The 24238-nt window shown below is 38.6% G+C and overlaps 1 protein-coding gene across 2 annotated transcripts; it reads right to left on the reverse strand.

Moving 5' to 3' along the window:
• Nucleotides 1–2041: 2041 nt before the first annotated feature.
• ggps1 (geranylgeranyl diphosphate synthase 1) lies at nucleotides 2042–24002 on the reverse strand. 2 transcript variants are annotated; one of them, XM_033979586.2, is made up of 4 exons: nucleotides 23719–24002; nucleotides 22322–22418; nucleotides 19406–19476; nucleotides 2048–2963 (listed from the first exon to the last, which is right to left on the reverse strand). In XM_033979586.2, exons 2-4 carry the CDS (start codon nucleotides 22407–22409, stop codon nucleotides 2160–2162), a joined length of 963 nt encoding a protein of 320 aa, XP_033835477.1. In that variant the 5' UTR covers nucleotides 22410–22418; nucleotides 23719–24002; the 3' UTR covers nucleotides 2048–2159. The 2 variants fall into 2 exon arrangements, with proteins under 2 accessions (XP_055083267.1, XP_033835477.1); XM_055227292.1 differs by lacking the exon at nucleotides 19406–19476 and having other exon boundaries at nucleotides 2042–2963.
• Between the last annotated feature and the right edge of the window lie 236 nt (nucleotides 24003–24238).

The following is a 24238-nucleotide window of genomic DNA, read 5'->3' on the forward strand; positions in this document are numbered from 1 at the left end:
CAATGCAAACTTTATATAACTTGATACGCCTTAAGAAACTATGAGATGGATTCAGAAAGAAAAGGTGAAAAACCCGACCGCAGGGAACAAAGCATTCAGCGGAGTGTGGAAACTACTTTGCATATCGCAGACTTATTACATAACAAGAGCGACTCCTGCAGGATTGGCACTGTGGCGGTTTAATCATTAAGGATCTCCCCTATCGCACTTCACTTGGGAGAAAAAAGAAAAAACCCAAATAAAATGTATTTTTAAAAGTCAAAAAGTCCCAGACAAACAATTCAGGCCTCCCTAAAAGTACATTTATAAGCTCTGTGAAGCAAGGGGGTTTACTTCTACAATACTGTAATTTTCAGAGTGTCAGACGTTGTTCCAGAAGGTGCAATACATTTGTGAAATTGTGACATGATTGTCAAAATACAGGACTAAACCAAAACTAAACCAGGACTATGCCAGGGCTTAAGAGTGTAGACCAGGACTAAACAAGGACTAAAAGGTGTAAAAGGGCCTAAACCAGGGATAAACTAAAACTATACCAGGTTAAATCCAGGACTACATCAGGCCTAAACTAGGATTCAAAACTGTTCAAAACAGGGGTAAAATGATCAACATGATTGATTATTTCAAACATTCTGTGTACAGTTTTGAATATAAAAGTACAAAAGTGTTATAAGCCCACACAGTCCACAGCAGATCAAGGCATCATTAGGAGTCCATGTTCAGAGCAGCTTCCTCTGGGGTTCAAGTGTAGCTCAGACCTGTAACAAGTGTCTAGGAATGTATAGGTGTTTTTCAGCGCCACAAAAATAAGTCTCATAATAATGACCAGACCACATAACCAGTAGTTGATAACCTCACAGCATAAATATCAAACATTTACGTGCACCATGTAACTTTTCCGGATGGGCATGTGCCATGTGCTCTTCCCTATATATTACTGCATGTATTGCCAAAAATTGCTGCAAAAAAAAAAAAGAAAAGAAAAACAAAAACAAAAAAAAAACAAAAACAAAAAAACAAAAAACAAACTTGACATCTTACAGTGAGTTGGGTCACTTTTTCACAGATTTGATCAATATCTTGTCCTAGCAGTGCAACTTTCTTGTCTCTATGGAGAAGGCAAAAGAAAAATTCAATTCTGTCAAATGGACAAAAGTTTTAGAGTGAAGATGTTTTGCTGCTCATCATCACTCTAAAACTTTTGCCCAGTTGACAGAATGGATCTTACCTGAATGACTGAGGGATTACACAGACACCCATGGAGAAAGATCACATTTAATGCAATACTGTGGAACACAGGAAAAGAAAATATTAAATCTGTCAACTGTTTTGTCCAGTTGACAGATTTTACATTTTCTTTTGCTATGGATCAAATCTGGATGAATTAGGGATTACACAGATAATACTGTGGAACATTCTAGGATCTAGTAATAACATCTCCATGAATAGAAGCAGATCGCAGATCCCCCAACTGAAATGTTACATTGTGCAGCTTTAAAAAAAAAGTGTGAAGTGTCTCGAGTGTTTTGGTGAGCACAGGTGGAGCTTGGATCAAACTAATCAATTCAAAAATGTTCACTCTTGTTTGAAGTCAGGTGCATTTATTCTCTATGTGCATATTATTATTTTCACTCCAAACCCAGAAAGTGGGAAAGCACCATGGAAACACCTATAGCATTCTGAATTTTTTTTTTGATCTCTATAACATTTTTATTTTGCCTTCAAGTGTAAGTGATTATTTGGTAAAGTGAGTGAAATTTTGATAATCCCATGGAGCTGGGACTTTCAGTCCAAATAAGCCAAATTTGTATATGCATCATCAATACAATCTCAATACATATTTCAATTTGTATTATATAGTTTCAGCATTAATGAATGATTAATTCCTCGCCACATACTTTTTTTTTACTGATGGCCTCTAAAACAATAAAGGTTGTAATGTATAATTTATATATATATATATATATATATATATATATATATATATATATATATATATATATATATATATATATATATATATATCTTGTGCAGTTTTTGTGAATAGGGACGTATCGGCAATTAATTTGCGCACAATCCATACAAATAAGATTTCATGTGATACAGAACTGTTTTTGGAGCGTGTAAAATGCCTCTTTCTGTAACAGTGAGTTGTAAGGTCACAGTTTTTGCTGCTCAGTGTTGCCCCCTGCTGCATCAGCTTGAGCACTGGCCTCGTGGTGCATCTGACTGAGTAGTTTGACCAGGCTCTCCAGCTGTGGATTCCCTCCTAGCTCTTTAATCAGCCTGTAGGCCTCTGCCTCCAAATCCCATAGAGTTTTTCTTGTATACGCAAAGGATCCCACTTTCTCTAAATAATCCACACAATACTTCTTTATATCCATGTTTTCTGTCCTCTGTCGTAAAATGTTTTGGACCTGTGTGCTTTCGGGACAGGACCAGATAGCGTGGATAGTTGGGAAGGAGAACTTGCCCTCTGTCAAATCTTCACAAAAGCTTTTGTTTTCACTGTACTCCTTTGAGCTTAAGTTAGCGTAATCATCCCGAATCTGGAAAAACAGCCCTAGTGTATCCAAAAGTGGTTTAAGGTCATGTTTCCATTCAGAAAACAGTTGCATTAGCCCAACGGCTAACCCAAAGAGCCCTCCAGTCTTCTGCAGCACCATGTTTCGATACTCCTCTTCAGTGGGACAGGTGTAGGTGTCCCTCCAGAATATATCCAGCCCCTGTCCTCTGTGTAGCTCCAACAACTGACTAGTAAATACCTTGACGGCCTCGGGATGGTCTAGCGTCAGGACCTTCTCCAGACCCAGGAAGTAGACATAGTTGGCGGAGTTGATGACGGAGGGCACGCCGTAAATGCTGTGGGCCACGGGGAAACCGCGCCGTAGCTTTGAACTGTCCTCAATGTCGTCAATCAGCAGGCTGGCATTATGCAGCATCTCTGTCACTTCAATGATCACCTGGACAGAGAAAAAAAAAATACATAAATTTACTTTTTCAGAGGAAAAAAGCCCAAAACAAAAAAATATATACAAACAAACTAAAAATATGACAATATTGGGGGCAAAATACTGTACTTTCATCAGAAATATGCAAAACAAGTTCTGTTGATTAACCATAACTCAGCACTTACCGTTAGGCCAACTATTAAACAATAAATTTAATAACCAACAGACATTATTTGCACAGGCAGTAACCCATTGACCCTGTGACCAGCTTTTGGATCCCAAACCATCTAAGAGCCACAGTTTTAGAGCTAGCACTTGTAAAACAAGTTTTGTTAATACATTTAAATGGTATGAAAGTTGGGCCATATTTAAAGTGTAAGTTTAATCGTTATAAAAGTATAACAGGCTAGATATACATTGTTATACAACATAAATGCTTATATTGTATCAAAAATCTATTTAAATCAGAAGAATAATAAAACACATTGACATTTTAAATATTTAGTAATTGAAAAAAAAAAAAAAAAGAACTCTTTTCATTCAATTCATTCAGTCTCTGAAGACTCTGGCCTCACTTGCACTTCTCTAATTATAACAGTGTCATGAGTTAAACCACTGCTGTTATGTGACTACCATGCATTGCACATTTTGTCCAGTAGAGGGCGCCACCGCTACACTGAGCTGCTCCTCTGTGTTTGAGGGAGCCTCCAGCAGTAGATTCAAAGTTCACTCACTCACAGACAGATGGAGCACAGGCCCAATGCAGAGGGATTCAGCTTACATTCACTTTCACTAGAGCCTTTCAGAATGTCTCAAATACCAACCATTCCCATGTTAGTCCTTGTACACATCTGCTTAGGACTAGTTTACACATGGTTTAGTCATAGTTTGGATAGGTTTAGCACTAATTAGTTACTCCTTGTGAACATTAGAATCTATTTAGTCCTGGTTTAGACCTTGATGTTTTGCTCTGCTTGGAATGTTCCACAGTACGGCATTCATTTGATCCATTTCCATGAGGATGTTAACAGATCAAGTTACAGGTCAGATCTGTGAAGAGATGACCCAGTTCATAGCAATAATCCATATTTTTCTAGGTATTTTTGAGCAATAAGAATAAATGCAAGCTATAAAAGTAATGTCAAACTGTGGAACATTTTGGGCAAGACAAAAACAACTTGGAGACAAAAAGTTAGAGCCCTTATTTAGTCTAGTTTTAGTCTTAGTCTCGGTAAATATTTGATACAGTCTTAGGCCTGGTTTAGTCTTGGTTTAGTCCTTACATTCACAGTAAATACACTAAAAACACACCGAGGACCTATAGCATGGACAGAGTGAGTCAGTGGGTCATCTGGTCAGGCAGTCAAAATGACAGAGCATGGCCTAGTGCACTCTCACCTCCTTCAGACACAACACTTACAACGGGACCTCAGTGCTTCACCTCTGCCAACTCCACACTCCAATGGCTTTATTAAAACACCAGCCTATCAATCTACAGCGCGTTTACTGCACCAGCGAGAATGTAAGGCTAATTTATAGAGAGCGCAAACGCACATCAGGAGAGCTACAAGAGGTGTCATAAACGTCTCACAAGTCTTCTCATAACTTTTGGTTTCGATTTTCAAACTATTCTTTTAATGGAAACACGTTGAGTGCCAAAAGAACAAGATCACAGATACAAGCGGTAAATGAGTTTCCTCCGCAGGGTGCCTGGGCACTCCCTTTGAGGCAGGGTGAGGAGCTCAGTCAAACGGGGGGAACTCGGAGTAGAGCCTCTGCTGCTCCATGTCCAAAGGAGCTAGGTGGATTGGGCATCTGTTCAGGATGCCTCCTGGACACCTCTGGGGAGGTGTTCCGGGCACATCCCACTGGAGCTGGAGGAAGTGCCTGGAGTGAGGGAAGTCCCCTGTCCCAGTCCCTGCCTAGACTGCTGGCCCGGCGACAGATAAAAGATAAAATGCAATATGATATGTGAGAGGGATTGCTGGGACATGATCTTGAAACAAGCAGCCCAAACTCCAACTGCCATAATAATATGCATCTCAGACCTTTCTATCAGAACCAGTATTAACTTAACGCAATTTGAGTAGCATCTCTCATGTCACAACAGTTCCATCTTTAGACAGCTTTTGATACTGACCACTGCAAGCCAAGGACACCTTACAATAGCTGTAAGATTTGGATGCTTGAAGGTTGCTAAATTACAAAATTATTGCAATTATTTGAGAAATATGTCTGCAAATCAAATATTTTCCTCTGGGTACAATAAAGTGCGTCTTATGTCTATTATAGAAAGCCTGAAAACTCTGTAGCTTAGACCTTTAAAATGTCCATTAATACCAGTGATTCTTGTATTAGTTTAACAGATTCATATTTAAATCTTTTCATAAGAGTTAATATCCCTGATGTGTTTAGCATACAGAATTTAAATAAATGTAAACTTAATAAAAACTGCAATGTTTGTCATAAGCGCTCAAAGCAGTAAATCATAATTAGAATATTAAAGTTGATGAGACTGAAAATGTAGTTTTTATCAGGTTCAGTTCACCTGTGTCCGTCGTCATAATGTTAAGGCCGATCACTGTCTGTTTTTGGCTGTCCAGAGTTGGCTGCACACCCAGTTTGGAGTGCAGCCCTGGTTTAAACACAAGTGTGGTGTTTGTAGTGAAAGCTGCTGGTGCGATTCCCTTAGCACAAAGCCAGGCTCAGTGGGTCAGGCAGACGGCCAAGGCTGAGACACTACAGCAGTTCACCCTCCAAACACAACCTTTTACTGAGAGAGAGGGGACCCTGAACGCACCACAGATGAGATTAAAACAGACTGGAGGGATGGGATCGAGTTAGAGGTAGGAGAGATGTATTGAAAAGGGATAGCATCAAAAGTGTTGTTTTAGAGATACAGGCCCTACTCAGTTGTTCAATACTGCCTAAAAATGCTGCTACAAAGAACCATTGTGTATATATAATAAAAAAAGAAAAAGAAAAAAGTGGCTCAGTGGTTAAAGCAACTCAAAAGTCAGAGGATCGATTCCCAGTTCTGTCATCGTGTCCTTGAAGGCAAGATACGTGACACAGATGAAGTGGTGTGAGTGTTGGTGGTCAGAGGGGCCAGTGACGCAGATTGGCAGCCTCACTTCAGTCTACCCCAGAGCAAATGTTGCTACACAAGCTTACCACCACTGGAGTATGGTGTGAATAAATAATGCCTACATTGTAGGCAGTTTGAGAGGCTTTGACAAGCATACGGCATTATCATCATCAAAAGGCGTGCAGTGTTTCAAACAAGGATATGGATATTTCCGCACTTGTGGTTAATTTAATGGTCCATTTATTTTTTGTGCAATACTTGGAACATGAACAGTACAATATTTACTGGCACTTTAAACACATAGATGGATTGCCAAAACCTTATCAGAACATAGTCAGCAAATATATAAAAAATAGAAAAAAGATTTTACCCATCCCTTTAGGAGGTATGGCGTTTGATGAGGAAAACAAAATATCCTGACTAAAACTGACTACACTTGAAGTTTTGTCTTTGTAAAGTTGCAGATGAACGGTATAAAGTAAACACTAAAACTACACTTTTCACTAGTAACCTTTTTATATAGAAGGCTTGTTCTCAAAATAATGTCAAAGGCAGAGATTATATTGTTATATTAGATGAAACACATCAGGTTTTCTATTATTTTTGTGAGTTGAAGAATACAGGAAATAATTTGGATGTGTTTAAGTCAGGGATGCATCACTACTCAATATAGCACTGAATCGTTCAGTACGACCCTCACAAGACACACGTAACTCCACATACTCACGGTACTTCCACTGCATGTTAATCGTTCCATATTTTTAAGTATGTAACAAACAGCTCCATAAAAACCTAACTACGCTATATATTTAAACAGAAGAGATAGTTGCATCCCTGCTTTGAGCAACTGTTTTGGCCTGTTTCCCAAGCTAATCACACCAATCCAAAATGGCTTCAGTAAGATGATTTACAAATGAAGCACCAAACGTTATGGCTGATGCAGTTATAACATTAAAAATGTTATTGTATGCTGTATTTCCAACCATTTTGAGACAACAGCACTGTCAAAAAACTATAAATGTTCATGATTTTCAAAGATCATGCCAAGAAAAGTGATTCTGTGTTGGTTTGTATAGAGACAGGAGGCTTAATGGCTTGTTTTCAGAGCTACAGGTGTCAAAGATCAAATGAAGAGACTCATAAACACTTCTGCCAATCCTGTATTAAAGCAGATTTTTACCCCAACACAGATATATTGTAAAAGCAGCTCTTATACGGTAAAACTAATGCTGTCTACTGTCTGCATACAATTATAAAGCATTGTATTGTCGAGGGAATAAGGTGTGCTGTTCACATACTAGTGTCTCCACTCTGGCCTCTCAAAGTTGAAAAAAGTGCTTATAAACTCATTGCGGTGAAGAATTAGGGTGCTAGAAATGCACGAGGAAAGTGAGGAATAACTGAACCAGTGCAAACAGTTTAAAATAGTTTTGTTTTACACATTTGTAAGACAGTAAAAATCAGGCACAGTGCCTTTAACAAAACATCAGTGGATTTAGGTCAACTATTCAGGGCTATAGGACAATGAAATATGCCGAGTCACTATTTGATAATAATCTTGACTGAACACGAATTATAGAGTTGGACTTTGTCGTCTTAGGTCAGGACTCTGGAGGAGTTCAGTGTCTCTTCTCCACAGACTTCATTGATTTTTTCTGAGGGAAAACTGAAGAGATAGCGTGTGTTTGCCCAAGCTACAATCAGTGACCCATTAGGAATGCACAGACCTCTTCACCAAAAGTCCCTGATCAGGACAACATTTCAAAAGGCCAACAGTTCAGCACAACATAGTGCAAATACATACATCAATATTGGAACTAACTACATGCTAAATCTAAAGCATTTTATCATACCAAGTTAGCTTTGTGAAAAAAAGATCTTAAAATTAAGCTTAAATTCTGACAATGGCCATGTTTTCAATCAAGTGCACATAAATGTGATCATTATCTTATCTCTGGAACATAAAGATTATTTAAATGACACACAAACTGCTACATCTACTGTGAGTAATGAGAAGGATCATGATCAGAAGGAAATGGTGTAATTTTGCCGACTTGTTCTGTTTACATGCCAGTCTCACCACTATAACAAATGTAATAATCATATTTCAGTGTACATGTGACCACAGCCAATGATGAGGCTAAACTGTTATGCAAGTATAGGTATTATAGGCACCATTGTAATTTGCTAATGAGAGTGTTACAAAATCTACTGGTAGATAGAGACATGCACATCTGATAAAAGTTGCAACTGTGTGCTGGGTCCAAAGACAAAAACTGTAGAAGGGAAAGAACAAATCCACAATGTGTTACAAAATCTAAACACATAATCAAAAGCGTTTCATTTATTGTCTTGGCAGTGGTTGACCATGTTTTGTAATGATAAAAATACAATACTGCTTATTATACTCCCCAGACAAATATGCATTTATATATGACCTATTGTGTAATTATGGTTTGTATCTCATTTCACACACACAAATATGTCAAACAATTTTAAATAAAAACATAATTGGTAGTTAAAAGATTAGCATTCTTGCCTCACAACATGAAGGTTCTGCGTTTTTATTTTCCTCCCGGTGTCTATAGTGTTCAGAGGAAACCTAAACTGTTTCCCCCCACAAAAAATGTACAATAGGTAAAATCTAGTCTAAAGTCTAGTTCAAAATCTGGAGAAGAGCACTCACACAATTAAACAAATAAAAAATGTCCCCATATTGAACTTTGGATGAATATTGAGGTATAATTATGTGTACAAGCAACACAGCCTAGAAATGACTCATATCAAGCTCAAACACTGTTGGTGAAAGCCAAAGCAGGACCAGTATCAAAATGCACATTTCCCCCAAGTTAAGTACTGTGCATCGCCATAGCAACAGTTGGGAAATCCCCTTGAATGTAAATAATGACAAATGCAGCGTCTGTTCCCATTGTGCCAGTGCTTCTACTGCTGTGGTGATCTCCACAGATAATCCTTCATCAAACCAGCACCTCTGATGATGATGGTTTAAACAGTCTATTGTTTCAGAGGAAGGCACACATAAATATTTGATTAGTCTTGTGGGAAGCTACAGTGCACTCAGTTTAGACACAAAGATTATCCACAGACTATGGACTTAAGCCTGGGAGAACATACAGTCAGACCAGTCAAAGGCACACAGTACTGTGGCTTTTCGCAAAGCTGACTCAGTGCAGTGTGTGGTAATAGTTCTACAAAAGGTGAAGCACACAGAGGGTTTTCAGAAGCTCTGCTCTATACTTTAACTTAAATGAAGGCACTTTATGTAATAATGGATTAGTGTAACAGGGCATATCCAAACACTCAGTCACTTCACAATTTTCCTTTCACTGCCCACACTCCCCACAGTGGTGGTAAGCCACTTCTGCCACAGCTGCACTGGAGTAGACTGATGGAAACATCCAGGGCTTCAGAGTGCGACCAATTTGGGCATGCGCCGAAAATTTGTCGAGTGCGACTGAAACATTTTCCTTGGCTGCACCGGTGCATCTGACAGATCCTCATTACATGCCTTCTCCTGTGTCCTCTCCTCATTATAAGCATGGATTAAATAATATCAAACACACTCAAATAATTGTTTTAATCAACAACTAAAAGAAAAAAGCATTAAATCATTCGCTCTGCCCTCAACTCTGACCAGACCACTAAGGCTGAGGCAGATGTGCTCAGGTCACGCTCTGGTGCACAAAGCGGTTCACATATAGATGGAAAAAGTCACAGTATTTAACATTAAAGAGCAGCATCACACCTGCGGATCTCCCACACTGTGTTTATTTACTCAAGAGAAGCAAAGTGAGAAAGAAAGTACAACTGGAGGGCAAAAGACGTCAAAGATCTATTGAACCTGAAAGTAAGAGGTCTCCCTCTGCACGTGCTATAGTGATATGTAAAGATCCTTAAAAGCAAAGCCCTGTCACTCTGACTAGTTTTTGAAGCTAATATTTATTCCATAGCTTTTTATTATTCAACTTATAGGCTACTATTTAACTGTGGTTTAACTTTAAAAAAAGCATTGATCAAATAAACAACTGTGAATTGATAAAATTTGTCATTACTGAAATACTTTTTTTTTTCTTTAATACGTTTGTAGTTTAGAGTATGAATTGTATATCAGGACTAAATGAATAACATTTATCCATAGTACTGAAACAATTTAAGTGGATTTTGGTGCACCCAACTCAAATTGTTAGTCTGGAACCCTGCAATATGCACCTACGGCCCCTCAATTACACACACACAAACGTAATGTGACCACCCAAATGCACATCAACAATGCACTGGCCAGATCAAACCTTTGGGTCAGTGGGCAAATGTCACAGCTGTCCAACTTGTGTGTACATATTCCACATTTACTGAGTCAATGTCAATAAGCATCAAAAGATCTCTTTACTTGACAGCACAGTAAAAGCAGAAGTTAAAGCAACCAGAAAAATGACACGTGTACCTAAGCTAGAACTCTGAGTGCAACTGTAAACCCAAACACACAGTAGGCTAATCCTCTTCAGGAGCCAGAGGTCACTGCACTGCTTGGCTCCAGAGGAATTAAAGGAAGACATTTCCCTACAGGGACATAAAGGATCACCAGTTCTGATACTTTAATGCTTGCAAAACCACTACTCACTTTGTCATAAAGATCACAAAGCATAAGAAAACAATTAAAGAGTGAAACTGTGTTATGTCAAACCACTCCCCACATAGGCCCGTAATGATGACTATATCCACTTATCGCTCAATACATGAAATATATTTAAGCTGGGACAATACATTTTGGGACTCAGTATTTATGGTCTGTACATTTTCAAATTTTTAATGTAACAAAATGTTAGGAGCTACAGAGGGGTTGAAAAAGTGACTTCTATGGCTAATTATGGTATCATTATGCCATTTATTTGTTGCTGCTCAGGCCTTTTAATGTTACTGTGTATATATATATAAACATTTATTTATTGAGATAAGCTGGTTTTATTTTTGTGTCAGTGGCATAAAGTACATTTAATATTATTGTTTTTTGCAGTATACTTGAAGCAATATAGCTTACTTCAAAATTGGTCGTGACAGGGATACCCCACACTTAAAATGCAAGATTTATATAGTCAGAACTTTTGAGAAAAAATTGTCCCAAGTTTAGTCCTCCAGGTAGTGCAGATGATCATGAAAACTGGAGTAGACCATAAAGCATTCACAAAAACTCAAAAGTTAAAGGTGGAGGAGCAGGTGAAGCACATGGGGTTCCTACAGTCGTGTGGTGTAGAACGGAGAGGGGTCTCGGGCACAGCAGAGGGGACATGATGAAAAATGCATCAGTGAGTGAACGGGACCGCAAGGCTCCGAGGCTGGGCCCATGTGAAGCCGGGGGGGTTTCCATGGCAGCGACTCCCTGGCAGCGGCGTGTTCAAGATGAGAGCTCCCCGTCTGTGAGGAGGGTTCAGCCTGAGTTTATACAGAGAGAGAGAAGGGGAAATAACAGAGGGGGACAGGAGGGGTGTTGGAGAAAAAGTGAGAAAGGAGAGAGGGAGAGAGAGAGGAGGAAGGGGAAGAGAAAAAGCAAGAGGGGAGCAGGAGAGAGATAAAGGGGGAGGGAGAGAGAAACGAGGAAGGGGGTACAGAAAAAGCAAGGGGGACAGAGTGAGAAAAGGGAGAAAATGAGAGGGCAGGATAGGAGGAGAGGAGAGAAAAAGCAAAAGGAGGAGAAAGAGAGGGGTGATGAAAGGGGAGCATGCAGAGTCAAGAATGAACTTCTACACTGTGGCATAACAAGGAAATGAAACTGAATTTTTAAAGCTGCATTATACGATTTCATCATTTTTGTCACACCTCTCCCACAACTGCTTAACAAAACAGCTCTTAGTTTAACATTGGGAACTTTACCAAAGACCATAAGTGACACACAAAACTCTAAACTGGATATTTGCTTTTCAACAGCCTCTTTGATGACAAGTTGACGTGGTTACTATGAGATGAAGTGTGCTAAATGAACGACAAGAAGAAACACTGAGAGAAACCTGAACAGATGATTTAGATTTTAGCCCCGAGGAGCCTCACGTCCCTCTCCATTTCAAATGTCAGGGCTTCAGTCACAAATGCTGACAGCCAGTAACATGGAGATAATCAATGTGTCACTTTGCATAGAGAGTGTGCTACTTTGAGCCACCGATGTTTCTATTCAAGACATGAGAGCCCCTGTAAAGCTGTGACTGAAGGATGTTCCCCAGAGCAGCACCTGTCAGGACCGCACCTGTCAGGGCTGAGTTTGGAGGAGACAGACCAAATTCAAGTCTAGAATGACCCTTTTTCCTTTGTACTTGCCATATGGCCTCACCCGTCCGGAGCCTCACCCGTCCGGAGCCTCACCCGTCCGGAGCCTCACCCGTCCGGAGCCTCACCCGCCCGGAGCCTCACCCGCCCGGAGCCTCACCCGCCCGGAGCCTCACCCGCCCGGAGCCTCACCCGCCCGGAGCCTCACCCGTCCAGAGCCTCACCCGTCCAGAGCCTCACCCGTCCAGAGCCTCACCCGTCCAGAGCCTCACCCGTCCAGAGCCTCACCCGTCCAGAGCCTCACCCATCCAGAGCTGCATTTAAATTAATGCCATACTGTGGAACATTTCAAGAAAGGTATAACATCTCCTTGGAAATAAGGAGACTTGGGAGCAGGGTCACCTCCTCACAGATCTGACCTGGTTACCTTGCCTACTTGTCTCCATGGAGATAGACAAGTTTCCTGCCATAATGTGTAACATTTACGAAGGTGGGTGGCTGATCCTCTACCAAAAATGACACGGTGCACCTTTAACACTGGCATTCACTGTAGACGGCAACAGTTCGGAGGGCAGACATGACAGCTTGAATTTAAAATAGTGGATAATTTCTCTGAAGAGACTGACACCTTTATTACAGTTCTGCAGCATGTACCTGTTTTTATGAAGTGTTAAAACAACCTTCCATAAGTGACTGGAGTTTATGACTACACATTGGAAGATGAAAAGACCACAGGAGACTCAGTGCAGACTCTACAGAAACTATAAAACATTCGGAACAAAAGCAAGCCTGTTCAACTGCCAAACTAATTGGCTTTGACAGAACTTGTTTACAATTTAGACCAAATCCGTAGTAAAGGTGAATGTGTACTGGGGTAATTTTTGAATTGGATTTGTTATTTACATTTACCTGCCATTAAGCCAATCCTCAGTAAAAGCATGTGGTCAGGAGCAGACTTCAGACTAAAATTGGTGATTGTTGGAAGGGCCAATGGTATAAACTGTCAGACTTGCTTCTGTCAGTCTGCCTCAGGGCAGTCATCGAATAATAATGAATAATAATGTAAAAGTGCTTTGGGTATCCAAAAACACTGTATAAAATCATTCTTATTATGGAAGCCATTTGTTCTCCTAACCGATGAAATTTTCAACATTCTCACTGGGATAATTTTAGTGTACTCGTTCTGGTTCTGGTCTGGACACTATAGTTTGGACACATCAAATGGTTTTATCCTTTACATAGCCAATCTCTACATTAGTCAGTGGTTTTCAGTTCATTCAGAGCCAGGGTAACAATACTGTACATTTTGGCATTTAGCTCTACAATAACACATAATACACATGGTTTCACAAAGGCTCATAAGCAGCCACTTCATAACTAGTGGAGATCGGATGTGAACACAAACAATAGCATCAGTATGAAAGGTCAGTGGACTGCAGTCTACACTTCCTAAGGGCACAGAGTCTTGTCTCGCTCAATGCAACCGCTAACTGTTCACAAGCCAATTCAAAATTAATCTGTCTGAACTAAGAAAAGCGACAGGGCCAGTCAGCTTTTATGTGCACCGCAATACATCTGTGGCAATCTAATAAAGACATAATCCAAGAATATGTTATAGCATGGTGACAGCTCGGCAAATGGGTTTGACTAATCTTAAAGCCTGGATTAAATGAGAGGGGAGATTGAAAGACACATTAGAAAATGTATTCGGAAATAATCAACTGTGCAGCCAAAAAATATTCATCAGTGCACTTTGATTTTCCAAACCGAAAAGCCAACCGGATACATGAAATGCCTTTTTACATTTCAAAAACCATGAATTAAAGCTGACTTCTTGAATATTAGCTCACAATATTGACAAGTGTAATTTAAAATGCTCCATAGGCTAAAGCAAAGCAATGGGTATTTGTTAATAAACTTCTATTAGAGGAGATTGAAAAGGCAGAGAAGAGCAGCAGCAGCAGTTAATGACAGTGACCCCGGCTGTGTGAATGCTCCAGAGACACATGATTATAGAGGGGAGAGAGAGGGGGAGAGGGGAGGCTGTAGAGATATAGGCAGAAAATCAATATGAAGTGAATAAAAGGGAGTCAGACAGATGCCTAAAATAAAAAAAAAAATCTAAAGGTGGCTGCAGGAATATATAAAATGATGTGTCTTATTTTTGTTATCTTTTAATAACCGTGTTACATGACCTTCATAACATCTTACAATAGTATAGCCTTATGTGCATTGTGACTTTTATGGGAAGGCAAGCAGACTTGGGGTGGACATCACTGTATAGTCGATAACAATTAACACCACTTTTTTATACAGACTACATTAGCAAATTAATATATTTTTACTGACATACTATTGTTATCTATGTAATTATTATTATGCATTTAGAAACCATATGAGTGACATACTGCAGCTCTTCACAAATATAACGTAAATTCATGAAGATACTACTGACGACGTGCGCTGGTCAGAGCATGCAGGCTATAATAAGTGTCAGAAATGTCACCTTAGACACAGCCCTGCAGCGTGCTCACTCACACCTCACAGATGCAAATCAAAACCACGTCTCCTGAAGAAACGTCCTGTATTTCACTGATGCGGAGTAGGTCCTGAACAGCCACATGTTCCTCCACACACATAATAGCCCTGTTTTTGTCCTTCATAAGCACACAGGTCACAGACGAGACAAGCGCCTCTCCAGCCGCTGTCACTCAACTGCTCTGTCCGGATCCTCCATTTCACACAAACTAGCCCTAAAACTAGCTCACCCATCGGTTGAATGGCTGTCTGTATTACTAACATCTAACAACTAACATCTAATTCTAGAAACATGAAGCTAAAAGTGACTTATTTTAGTCACTTGTGTTGAAAGATGGTTCTGCATACTCATTGGAAATCTCAGATGTCTGAATCTCATGGATCTATAATATGGGCTTATACATCGCTGTTTGAGCTGGCTATGGTCCTCAGTATGCACACAAAAGCCGCTAAAACAACTGGCTGGTCTCTGGCTGTAAACGCGCCTGTAGAGATTGTGGCACGGCATGGCCTCCGCAGCACAGGGCAACAATACAAATTAATGAGACGTCCGGAACCACGGTTGATGCAGTCTGCTCAGTCATCAGTAGGGTGTACTAAAGGACACAGTGGCTTCAACCATGCTTCAAAACAGGGAGAAGTGACTGGAAATTTTGATTATTTGGATACATTTTAAAGCAAACAGTGATTTTAGATTTTGTTGGAAAAGCACTGCTTGCCTTGATTGCCCTGGCCGCACACCACAGTTCTCATGATAATTAACAAGGATTACATGTTCAAATCCAAATTCATAGAGCAAATTATAGAGTCACTTCCCGCTGCAAGATTAATCAAAACTGATTTGACATCTACATTTGAAAGCTACAATTTTTGAAGTACCATGATTTCCTCCACAAACAACAAAATATCCAATCTCATTCTGCAAAAAAATGCTAATCCTGAAGTTCAGGTTTCTACAAGCATGTTTTGAAATACATAGGATTCTTGTAATTGTTAATATAGTTTCTTCACATTTTAACTTGTCCAGGAAAATTGTTCATATAGTTGAACTTTGAACAGAATCCCATTACTAAAACATAAATCGCTAATCAAAACACAACACTTGTTAGAAAAATTGCAAGTACTGCTTTTTTCCTCAAATGGTTCAGCCCTACTTCACTACTCCTAGAATACTTCTGTGGCCAGGGTGAGCTGTCCTGGAGCTGACTACTAAAGAAGTGACTGCCATTCTGTGCCTTAGGGGCTCCTTAACTATTACAGACTGTAATCGTCCAGATAGCAGCCTTAGCAGTGTGACAAGGAACAGAGCAGAGCTGAGACAATTTGTCTAGTGCAGACCCAAGTGCATTTATTTTCCACCACCAAGAATATTTACAAAAACAGTAAAATTTAAAAATCAGCATGGCAGTAACCTCTTGTACACACAGCACCCTCTCTTGAACAGACTGAGGTTTGCCCCTTTTGAGCAGCACCTCCCTTAATTGGTTGAGCCCACACTGCAGTACAGGTAAATCTTAGCAATAACTTTTAATGAGATTATTGGATGTGCTAACAAAACAATATAAATATTTATTAAATCAAATTAATTGTTAAAAATAGAGCTCTACATTTTTTTTTCAACATTCAACAAGCTAAAATATTTTGACACGCTGGAACCTTCTTAAGGTTGGGGCTGGGGACTCATTTGGCCAGAACACCTAAGATGGCAGACAACATGGGTAAGGTAAGTAGAAATTCCATTACAAGCAATTAGCTGATACACAACCACTTTAATCAATAAAACATTTTAAACTTCTTTGTGTATTGTCCTTTTTTCCTGTTAGCTTCAAGGACAGGCTCATGTAATGGACTAGCTACATTACACAGACAAATAAAATACATGAAAACAAGAATGAATTCCCCATGGAAACAAAAACAATGAAATGTAATGATAAATAACAGTCAGTGCATTAGACTATTTCCTGTTCATGAACTGCCACAAAGTTAAAGCCAGAAAGTCAAGAAAGAGCAGATGAGTGTAACATTTAAGAGGAGTGTGAATATTGAGTTATTCATTATAGATGGCTGAGTAACAGAGTGCGAGTTAGCAGCATTTTCACCCCAGCGCTCAAAGTCAATTCATCAAAGCTCCTTATTAGGCTCGCACACACAGCCCCATACATGTGTAACTGGAGCCGCTCAGAGAAGTCAGACCCCCTATATACAAATCCTATCCAGAGTGTGATCCAATTTCAAAATAAAACAACAAATATAGACGTAAGACTTCAACACTGCCTGTGGCTAAGAAAACAATTATTGTGAGCTTTGCGTAAATTACGGTTTTAACAAGACAAACAATACTTAGACACAATCACTATTTAACTATGCCCCTGTGATAACGTGTAGGTGAATGCATCCGAGAACCAATTTCCTGCTGCCTCTTTTTAATAGATACAGAAACTGAGTGTGGAGAGGCCAAGCACAGCTCAAGGTAGTAAAACGGTCAACTACATGAACAGCCATTAAAAATTGTGATTCACAGATGAGCACTACAAAATCAAGGGGAAAAAGCAATTGAAGTTGAATGGTTTTAAAAATAGAACCAATTGCATCAAAGTAAATGGATTAGGACTGTAATCCATTGAAGAAATTCTCATTCGTCTAAAGACATGTCCTGCCCATCGATTAGTTGAATAAGAAGGGACCGGTAAAAACTATTGCATATCTACACCTGCAGGGGGAGTTCATGCACAAACAACTATTTATGTCGACACAAAGTAATGGAAAACAATGGATTTATATAAAGACAGATTAAACTGGTAAATTGTGAGTTTAATACGCCTTTTCAGAAATAAATACCAAATCTTTCGCTAACTCACCAACTTCTCCTTTCCGCTGTTGCTCCATATAAATCCTTATAATCTAAATAATGATTAATCCACTAACACAAACTTTGGTAGACTAAAACACCATAGACCAATTAATTGACAAAATGACTAAAGGCCTACAGACCCAGAATGGACAAAAACAAATAACCACTAAAGTGTAGAAATATATTTTTGTTTGGAAGCTTACACTGTAAGTTTATGGTATATACATTTTTATCTGGTCTTGTTCTGCCTTTTCAAATATTTACTGCCCCCAAAACAACTATTTTCATACTATCCATGTTTCGATACATATCTAACTTCGAATTGAAATATAAACTGTTAAACTAATACAAAAGCAAACATTATGTATAAAACGTGTCGTGTATAGACTTTTACAGTCATGTTCTGAAATGCGTAAGACCCCATAGAGGATTAATTGGAGCAATCACCAGTTTGCTAATTGCGACCGTTCAAATTACAGCTTCCATTTGATTGAGATGATCTTGCAGCCTCGGACGTCATGATTACAGCATAGTTTAAATTCTGATCCAAACATGATCCATCTTATTCTAATAAAACAATATTGAGTTTGAGTCGACCAGTTTCATTGACCCAGTGACACAAACCCAGAGCTGTCCACTTTCAGTCTGCATCTCACTGGAGCAAAGTGCACCGAGTGAGAAATTACAGCACATTGGGCCTTTGGACACACTGCTCCTGAGCAAGAAGTGCAAAAAGTGTTTACAATTCTCTCAATACCAGTAATTAAGTGCTTTTCACACAAGTCAGGAAAAAGGTTACAAGTGTATACTATACACTTATTCTGCACTCTATCTGAAAAATCTCATTTCAAATTACTGAGAGGTGCATTACATTAAACCAAATGAACTCATAGATCTTTTACTTTTAACTTTTAATGTTTCTATTTTGAATATATTACATTTGGGTCAGCAGAATTTACTATCAATACTCTTACTGCTGTGGCTGCAATTTTACACAGTATGGCATTAAACTTATCTCTTTCCAGAGCAATAGGTGACACCACCAGGCGAAGTTACAAGTTTCAACTGTGGAAAGGCGAGAAGAATACATGTTTTGCAAGGTATATTTTAGCATTTGAATCAATAAGTTTAAAGTCGTACTGTGGAACATTACAGGCAAAGAAATAACACATCCATGGTGACAAGCAGGTAGGAAAATTCCACTAGGCAAGTTGCATGGCGCATCTTTAATATATGAATGAGGTATGAAAGGTTAAGGTGTTCAAAGACACCATTTCTGTTGCAACACACGGTAGAAAATAATATAATATCAAATGCGTCAACTGTGTTTTATATCAGACTTACACAACGTTTACGATAATAAATAATAACTTTTTTACACGGTTATTCTGTTACCTTTGATTGCATGGGTTTTGACATACTTTTAGAATGAGTTCCAGGTAAAATTTAAGGAAAAAGACAGCTACTGAAATAACCCAATTTGAGCTGCTGGCGAGTTAGATTTCATATAGTTTTCTTGTCACTTCACTCCTCCATTAACAAACTCCAAACTGCACAGCCAATACTCTCATTTACATTCACAGAAAAGAAACCACTCCGACAAAAGGTTCAGGTTGCATTACTGAATAAATTGCTTCTCCTGAAAGAGTCTGCGGATATCCAAAAACATCAGACATTGCATTTTAAAAAATGGTTGAGGCTCACCTGCAATTTGTCCTCTGGTACTTGGAGCCAGTGGTTGAAGGCTTGGGCCAGCTTAGTCCGCACCTGTTTGCCTGAAAACAACAACAAACTTTATTTCAATATGTGAAATGAAAGCTGACAGCCAACAAACAACCTTTAATGACTCCATCAGTTTTAATAAAGGGGATATTATGACCTCTTTTGGCAATGATTAGTATGATTTCAAAAGCGTATTAACACAGATGGTGGGTGGTGTTAGCTAAATGTTCATAGCCAAACCATTGCGGTAGCAAATATGCAATTTTCTTCCTTACTGTGAGTCTTATTGTCGCAATTTCAGTCAAGATAATAATAGGTAAGTGAGACTGTAATCATCTTCATCGCCACGGAGATGGAGAGCGCTGCATCCAACTACTTTGCAAGTCCAACGAGGCTGACAGCAAACAGCCCTAAACTGATTTGAAAATATTAGACCTGCCTTCACAAGCAGTTACACTTTTGAATGGGGGGATTTAAAAGCCGCAATATTTTATCCAAATGGAAAGTAACATGACAGCATAAATTAAATATAGTAAAGGTTTATAGCGTCTATAAGCATAAGTTATGTTGTGTTCCGAACTGCTCTCATTAATTTTCCACATAGACTTATCAAACAGATGTCACTCTTGTACTAACATTTTTGCCCCAATAGTATATTATAAAAGCAGCTCTTACTGAAAAAAGCAGACTGCTATGGATTATCTGCATCCAATTAAGAATTGCTATTGTTTGTGAACTGGCATGCATTACCTGTGATGATCAAATTTTGCTTTGCTGAATGAAAAATTGGGAAATGTGCTTTAAACTCATACCAGAAAAATCAGGAATTGGTGGTTTTCAAATTCTATAACGGGACGATGTCATATTGTCAGATGGGGGGATAGAGCTATTTTTCCCTAGTGATTACATTGCATCAAACAAACAAATCAAACTATGCCAGAACCAAAGCATGTCACATGCACAATAGTTTTACAGCAGAAACTAGCCATACAAATTATTAACAAAGCAGGACATTATTATAACAATTATTTTGTAAGTCACATCTTGTGAAATTTAAAGTTTTGTGGCATTATCATATCGTGCAGCTTATGTTTAAAGCAAAAACAGACACTTCCTAACTGTATTCAAAGTTTCTTTTCAGTTCTCGAAAGCAGATATGATTTATGTGATAAATGCTAATTTACTTTGCCAAGAGCTAAAAAAAAGAAATTAGTACTAAATACATTTCCTTTGCTGGGATTCAATAGTGGAACAGTGCTAACTCAGATTTAAAAATGTGCAGTTCTTTTTCAATTTTCAAAAAACTATTGTTCATCTCTTTTACTGAGAAATATATCTGTAAATGAAGCTTGCATAGATTTCTTTTACTCTTTTCTCTTCATTTCATGACATTGTTTTGTCTAAGTCAAACACATGCAGCATGTAAACTAGGCGGGCATTTTATAAGCTTTGCTTCTGCTTTAGCTTTTTCAGTCACTGTCATATTGACAACGTATGTATTGAAAAGTTTTGAAAATTTCAATGTGTTTTGCCATAAAATATCTAATAGATAAATTCACAAATATTGAACCTGGACCCTTGAGCTTGCTATGTTACATCAAAATTCTACATTTGAGCAATATTACTTTTGGCTGCCCCCCAATGTAAAGTAAGTATTATTGGACTATTGCATGCTGATGTCATCTGAATCCCAGCAATGAGTTTACACTGTACCAGTGAGTACCAGTTTAAACTTACGCTTCATTTGTCAAGGTTTGACGACAGTACAATTAGTGGAGGCCTTTAGAAACTAACTAATAATCATTTATCATTAAGACGAAGACTAAGTAACCCAATTTTCTTCGACACAAACCAGTAAAAAACAGATCATGCAAACCGTTTTAATTAACTGCATGAGAAGCATCATTTAGGCCTATTACGATACTAAAACCAAACCATCCTCACTAGCCGAGACCCCCAGGGCCTGTCGTATTTACCCAGATGAGAAGATCAAGCTTTAATTTGCACTGTATGAAATTGACCAATCAAAACTACAGACATTAATATCTCTGAACTGTTAATGTGCACTGTGCCAACTCAATCAACGTGTTCAGTGATTATCTATTGATCTCTCTCCTATTGTTTCATTGTAAACCATGTAATTAGACAGCGATACACTGTGAATTCAATGAGACCTTATGTTTTTGACAAATGCAGAACACTGTGCAATATCAGCCCAAACACACTGTAATTACAGATTCTGGTGTCTAATTTAGTACGAACTACCCAGAACCTTGTGCAACGTAATTAAGCCTAAAACGATGAAGTTTGTTAAAAAGAAAGTTAACCAGCGAAGCTGCTTAACTTATAAATAACATCAATTACAATTACTTTTACAACAACTTCAGCTTATCCATTTTTGAAAGAAAGTCACAGTGATAAAGATCTATATCTTTTGGATAGGAGAAAATTGCAGCATCGTCATTAACCCAATGTCAGCCTACGTCTTAACTGAATATATGAAACTGAATTGATGTGATTTCACTTCCTGAATAAGAAATGCCTGCTGTTACATTCCATTAGGTTAACACTAAAAGCTACCATAAAAGTGAAAAGAATAGCTGTAAAGGCAGTCAGTATGTCTACTACATCTATTCCTTTGATATCGTCTAGCATTCATGACAATTATAGACAAGAAAATTCACAAATCTGTTAGAACCTATTAACCTGTTAAACTTACTATACATCAGTCTACTATGTAACAAAAGCCCCAATAAATACAAGAGACCTTTTGGCTGTACATCTCATTTAAACAGTACACAACTATAGTATGTTGTGATGTAAAATGAAAATCAGTGTCTGTGTCTAGCCCCCTGCTATAGCACACACTATCAGCCAGCAGCAGTAAAAATGACATACCCGGGAGTTGTAGCAGGTATTTATACGGCTCCAGGAGAATCCGCTCTGAGGCTGCTTCTGAGTGTCTGTCCATTCTTCTACAGTTCATTCACACTTTCTGCAAGACACAAGTTGAACAAACTTTATCAGTTAAGGCTATAGGCTAATACCCCAACATATACTACACTATAAACACACAAATATACACATAAGGATGTTAAAGTGGCTGTACCCATTTTTCTGTGTAGTTGAGCAGAATGTGTTTTAGCCGAGTAGAGATATCTTGTATTAGCAGCTCTTAAGGTAAAAATGAAATTGCTACGCGCTATCTTCTATAATCCAATTATTAAGCAATTTATCATCTAAGAATATGGATGTGTGCTGTTAGCATGCTAGTTGTTGTTGGCACAAACCCCCAATCTGGCTTATGAAACATTATGAAACACACTTATAAACTAATCCTAGTGAATAATTAGGATGCTAGGAATGCAAAAGTTAAATGAGGAACAGATTTGGAGTTCTGCAAACCATTTAAAATGTAAAGCCACAGTGTAAAACTAACCATGGCATACAATGGCGGCTTGGAACCTTTTTTGTCAAGCTTAATGCCTAAGTAATCGTAGGTACAGAAAGACACTATTGTAACAACCAAACTGAACAATAGCTCTACTGATAAGTGCAACATTGGCTTGCAAAATGATCATTTAGGCCAGAGTCTGCAAATTTAAATATAGCTCTTAGCATAGAGAAAACAGAAGGTCACATGAAATAGTTTTGTGGTGCAGTGTGCTGTGTGTGCAGAACTGTGAAATCCCTAAGTGCATGGTGGCACACTGATCGCATGACTGAGTGAGTTACAATAATCACATTACTGATGAGTCATCAGTGGACAAACACAGATAAGTAATGGTCCAATATCTTAATATCTATAAAAATATGAGAAATGTTTAATTATGAGATATTTTAAAAGTTGTATTTGACTATGTATAATCCGAGCTAGCATCATAAGAGTACAGTTTAATAGTGTTAAAGTTAGCTAAGAAAAGCAATGTAAAGACAAGATAAGGAACATACAGGTGTAAACATAGAACAAAGCTATCTTAAAAGTCCAAGTTACAGGTGAGATCTATGGAGAGGCAGGCCTGCTCACAATAAGAAATAAGAATGTATGTTTTTTACAATAAAACAACAACAGCAAGATAGATATGTATAATGCCACATGATGGAACACTACAGGCAAAGCAACAACATCTCTATGGACACCATAACTCTCCAGAAAAGTTACACAATGTACCTTTAATAAATTTAAAAACAATTATTTCATGACTAAGAATTCATAGCACAAGTTTTGTCATAAAAGCTGTCATTTTGTTATAGTAATATACTGAGACGTAATGTGGTTACTTGACTCCACCCACCTGCACTGCTGCCTGTCAGCTGCTGTCACCCACTCCGATGTTTTTGTTAGCCACAACTGCTAACTAGCATGAGACATCACAAATGGCCGCCAGCTACACAACGCCACATGGCATTTAACCCCCTTTAAAAATAAAAACTGTGGCTTTAAAAGCAATCCAAGAAGGCACGTTATGTCACTGGTTGATCGCTGTTTTATACCATTTTAATATTGTACAAATCGCCCAGAAATCTACATGCCAGGCTAAGCTACATCCGCTATCGCTGCTGCACACTGCTGAAGCAAGTTAGCTTTAATGCTAAATTTATATGGGGTGTTCGTTCATAGCGCATGCGCATCAACTTGGGCGCTGTCACTCATTGGAGATGCTTAAATTTAGGTCACCTTTGCTCCCGAACATGCCCCCTTTCCTGTACATGCATTAGGACACACGGCACCGGTCTACGCTTTTGCACAAAACGAGCATACATATGTAAAATCACCACCTGGGATTTGTAGTTTTTAACGGTCGGGCTGCGCTC

The sequence above is a fragment of the Periophthalmus magnuspinnatus genome, chromosome 15 (genome assembly GCF_009829125.3).
Source record: "Periophthalmus magnuspinnatus isolate fPerMag1 chromosome 15, fPerMag1.2.pri, whole genome shotgun sequence".
Classification (NCBI taxonomy): domain Eukaryota; kingdom Metazoa; phylum Chordata; class Actinopteri; order Gobiiformes; family Gobiidae; genus Periophthalmus; species Periophthalmus magnuspinnatus.